At 46.0% G+C, this 5012-nt stretch overlaps 1 protein-coding gene across 1 annotated transcript in view; it reads left to right on the top strand.

Annotated features, from left to right (window-relative positions):
* Positions 1-29: 29 nt before the first annotated feature.
* The window catches only part of LOC8039815 (serine/threonine-protein phosphatase alpha-2 isoform), a 30022-nt gene continuing 25039 nt past the window's right edge, over positions 30-5012 (top strand). Inside the window, exon 1 of the mRNA XM_029981237.3 lies at positions 30-236. Coding sequence (XP_029837097.2) covers positions 179-236 — 58 coding nt within the window. The 5' untranslated portion in view covers positions 30-178. The remainder of the gene's footprint in view (positions 237-5012) is intronic.

The raw sequence follows: 5012 nt of genomic DNA, 5'->3' as shown, positions 1-5012 counted from the left end.
GGCTTCCAGAGCTTCTTGCAGTCGACGGCAGGGGGATTGAGTCCCCGCGCTCCGCTGACGTCACGGATTAATGTCGGCCGACTTTGATAATTTGTGATCGGCCTCCTTATACACGGCGAGGGAGGTGGTCGGCGTGAGCGCTAACTCCTTATTATCTCTAATAAGGTAATCTCATTCGATGGCCGAACAGCCTGAGCGACTTAACATAGACACTGTGCTGGCAAGGCTCCTCGAAGGTGAGTCCGCCGAGAAGCGTTCTGTGGTGCGGGTAGTCCTAGCGAACGGCGGTGCCGCTGGCTGCTTTCGTGCATGTTTGGGTTTCGGCCGCGCTCGTCGCTACACGTGACAAAATCCGCTTGACAGGTGGAACGCGGGGGACATCTGTTCGAACCGAACCCCTCCACACGCGTCGTGGTCGCTAATTTAATCGTTTGCCGGTCGTACGAGACCTGCAACTGTAGTGTGCCCCGGAAGCCGGCCAACCAAAGAAAAAAAAGAAAAAAAAATTGATTACTTTTGGGACAGTGGGAGCGAAGCGGAGGAAAGAAAAAAAAAGCTCCATTTTTAGCGCGCTCGGGTGCTCCATTCTCGTAAATAAAAGCGACCCCCCGAACCCCGTTCTTTTTCTTTCTTTTTTCCCCGTTAGGGCGTTTGTAACTAAAGTGTGGACAGAACGTGAGCGGACTTAGAAGGCTCTCGCAGGCAGGAGTGCGACAGTGGCCCGCCCGGCAAACCAGCCGGCAAGCCGGTCGGTATTTGCATGGCGCGCCAAAGGGGAACAGGTTTTTTTTTGTTTTTTTTTTTATAACGAATGAAACAGCGTGAGTGCGCCGCCAGCGCCACGGGTCGTTTAGGTACACGGAGGAAAAGCCGATGCCCCAAAGGACGGGAGTAGCGCGTGGGATCGGGGAAGCCAAGCACGTCGCGTGCCCTATTCCTCCGGCGTGTGTTCGCACCCGTCGCTGCCGCTCGCCTGACCACCACAACCACCACCGCGTGCGAACTTTATTTTTATTTTTTTTTGCTCTGGGCGCAAGTTTGTTTTGTACGTGTGTACTACCTTTATTTTTGTCTCCTCCCGTTACGACTCAGGTAACCGTGTTTTGTATTGTGTCGGCGCGGCCTTGGGTTGCATCTTCGCGAGGGGAGAGTCGATAACCTTATCTATATCGGGTACCCAAAAACAAATCTAGCTCGGCCTTCGCCTGGCGAGAAGCGATAAATCCGAGCCCATCTTATTACGACATCGTGGGTTGTTCCCTTGTTTATGCGCCGACTGCTTTTTTGCTCAAAAGGTGAGAGGCTGCGCACTCCATCGCTTAGTACGCCGGTTTTCTTGCTGTCACTCCCTTTTCTTCTGCTGCCCTGAACGTGATCGCCATGGGGTGTTGGTGGGTGACCACGAGCTCAACAGCGAGTTTGTTGTCAACCACCTGACACCGGTTTTGCACCGCAATTCCACGTACAAATGAAGGTCACAGGCAGCTCCTTTTTCGTGTTGCTGGGTGTGGTGAGGTTAGGTATGAATGAAAATGCAGATTGGACAGGTTTTCTATCCTGCATTGGGTCCTTGACGGCGCTTCAGTGAGATTAATTTTTCTCTCTGGTTGTTGCTGCACCGCCCCCCCAGCGCGAGCGTTGCACCGGCACCATTGGAGAATCTGGTGCCCTCGTGACATTGGTTGCATATGAGAGTAATTTCTGGTGGTTGTTTCTGTTATTCAATTTTTTAGAGTCTCAGCGTGAATTTCCTGCTGGACGTGGGAATTTGTGAAGAGATCGCAGACCTGCTGTCGTGTCTCAATGTAGCACCACATGTTTCGTTGCAGTTTTGACCTTGCCGCAGCTGCGGAGGTTTCGGTTGATGCATTGTCAGGAGAATTCAACATCAGTGGAATGTCGAAGGGTCTTATTTTTTCTCTCGTATCTTTGAAAGGCTGTCGCACCCTGTCCAGATGTATGCTTTGGTGGGATGGAGGGCTAACGCTTGTAGAAATTTGTGTGGGAGTTCGCTGGTTCTGGAGGCTTAGCATTGTACTTAGAAGTAACAATAAAATTAAAACACTGAAATGCACATATTTTTCGAGGCATTGTATGATAGAAGCGATCGTATCAGCGATTGAATGCTGTGGTGTTCCTGCAAACTAGCCCAAGTGCTCACCCTGCTATATTCCACTATGTTTCACCAAAATCGTCAATTTCTGCCAAAATTTAATTTTCTCAGTACTGAAATTAATAGCCTGCTACACTATTAGAGTTACTGTTACATTACAAAAATTAAAAAAAAAAAAAAGTTAAAATGTTGTTTTAATAACATATTATTAGATTTCATTCCTCGAACTCTGACAGTACTTGACAGTTCCGTAATATTTCTCCTGTTAGTGGCCTGCTCGGTTGGGTTTATTAGTTCCATTGAGTGCGCATCTCGCTTCGCACTGATGCACTGCAGAGAAGTGCCATTTGTGGAGTAGGCATGGCGATTCCACATACCTCGCTTTGTCACAGTGCATTCGCATACTGGGGAGAACAACACTCCAAAACGAGTTGGTGCATGCACACGCAAAACAAATTGAGGACACGTTAGCCACACAAGCAGAGGGAGAGGGGTCGTACAGTGAATTAGTAGAAATATTCACAGTGCTGCGATTGCTGTGCCAAAGGGTTTATCCTGTTACATTTAACCCAAATGTGAAGAATTTGCATAACAATGCGCCAAAACTTGACTTCTTTTTATGAAACGGCAACTCTGCTCAATTCCAAAACTTTTGGGATAATTAGTGATTTCAGATTAAAAGCATAATAAAAGGCACTACGTAATTTGCTTTGTGAAAAAAGGGATATATGTTTTTAAATCTTTCATTAAACATGAGGATAAATCGAAAGCGAAACTTTGGCTCCGTCTGGGAACATTGGCCTCTGGCCGCCATAATAGACACTCTGTGCGACGTATGCAACCGCGAAAGAGAAACTATAGAACATGTAATTTTAAGGTGCACGGGGTTTCGTCCCACCCTCTTGGGGGAATGACTACGGATTTGGAGGGGGCACTGGTTTTTCCGTACATGGATGGACGAATGGATAGGGAAAGAATTGCGGTAACTAAGAGGAGATTGGAAGATTGGTGGAAGAGATCTGGGGAAGGATAAAAAAAAGAAAGAAAATACAGATAAAAATCAGCAATAATTTCAATTTAAGAGAGGGGGAGGTCTGTTATAACAAAATTCATACGAATTTAAAAAAAAGAAAGAAGGGATGACGAAATGTTCGGCTAGGTGGTGCAAGCTGCCGCCCATTACAAAGGGTATAGCCATTACCATCCATCCATCCAAACATGGCTATCATGTGGTATGAGATGTCATGTGAACCTCTGTGCAACGACTGGCGGGATTGGGACGGGCGTGTGGGCCACCATTGGGGTGGGCGTGTGCTAGGCGCAAATGTCGTCTGTACCGCACTCTTCACCACATTTTGGTGTCTACGCCATTTGACGACTTCTGCATACATAGTGTGAATGTAACTCGCAAGAAACAATAATCACAAACGGCGAGACGACAACGGCGGTTGTGTTGTTACGCGGGAGGCTGCGGTGACGGCCAATCGGCACTCAAGAAGCGCACTGCGCAGGCGCGTTACGCCAATCACGTGGACACCACTGAACACCGAAAGGAAAAATTGCTCACATCACCCGTTACGCTTGCCCGGAGAAGCAGAGACAAACAAAAAGGGGCAATGGTAATGACGTTTAGCCCGGTGTTGGCTTTCCCAATGCCATAGCCTTGACTGCACTGTTGGTAGCACCTCAATTCGCCCTCTAGAGTCGGCCAATTTCGGCAACTTGGCGTGTTGCGAAGTTTGCCGAACCGTTTAAGAAACATTCAGACAGAACAAGATTGTAATATTTGACGCGTGGTTTTCCTAGGTGATACGGAAGAGGACTGCATGGTTTTTTCAAAGAGAAAAATGAAGCGGAGTTTCCCTCTAATACTGAAAATACAATGGCTCAGGCCCCGCTACACGTCTGAATCATGAGGGTAGGCTTGTGCGATTCAAAATTTTCTATTACAGCCACAAATGCATACTATCCTATTTGATCTCTCTGTCAGTGTCAAGTACTCGGAATCTTTCTAATACCCCTTATGTTCGTAGTCTACTCTGGCAGATAAGTTAGCTTTGTTGAGTGCTCTTCTCACCGTGCTCGTGTGTACTGCAGTGAAGCGAAAACCTTGAAGTAAACAGATTTTGCTTACCTTGCTTCGTGAATGTTAATTTAACAGCTCTCAGTTGCAGGAAAAATTTTTCAACAAGACGGCAGCTATTATTTTAGACTGCGGTATTCTGGCGATGTCTTTTTCAAATTCAAGGTTTAGCAAGGGTGCTCGCAAGAAACTATATAAACTTCCCTACAGCTTTATTTTTATTTCAACTCTTGTTCAGTTATCACCTTTATAAATGTTTTGTCCATTATTTCAGTGGAATATACTATTCTGTTTCCATTTTATTTCACACCTAAATTGACCATTCACAGCTGTCCATAGTATCCTTCATCAATGAGAATCTTGCTGCCATGCGTAGTGCTCCTATGTGCAACTAAACAGCTGTGTTAGAGGGAATCAAACCTGCCATTGCACAGAAGTTGGAAGGCAAAGTAGGCATAATTTTTAATTAATAGACCAACACACGAATCTTAGCATGTAATATTCACAGTAGTATGAATAAAAATGAAGTGCGCTCCAAAAATTACTTTTTGCTGCTTCATAATGGACTTTGGCCTGTTCCAAAAAAGGCTACAAAGTGAGTGGCTAATCACATCGCTGGATTCAGAAAAGAGTTGGAGTGATGAAATCAAGCCAGATTTAAGAATAAATACAGGCCAAAAAGCTGGTGGGATAAGGATGCCAAAGCAGCCATAAATCGGAGACAAAGGGCATCCAGGAAGTGTAGGAGAGCAAAAAAGAGGAATGCTTCAGCACAAGAAATAGAGGAAGAATGGAAGGACTGCCAGGAAAAGATAT

This window comes from Ixodes scapularis, unplaced genomic scaffold (assembly GCF_016920785.2).
Source record: "Ixodes scapularis isolate PalLabHiFi unplaced genomic scaffold, ASM1692078v2 PGA_scaffold1__304_contigs__length_218370807, whole genome shotgun sequence".
Taxonomy (NCBI): Eukaryota; Metazoa; Arthropoda; class Arachnida; order Ixodida; family Ixodidae; genus Ixodes; species Ixodes scapularis.
The sequence above is the reverse complement of the archived record's forward strand: the minus strand, read 5'-3'. Positions and strand labels throughout refer to the sequence as shown.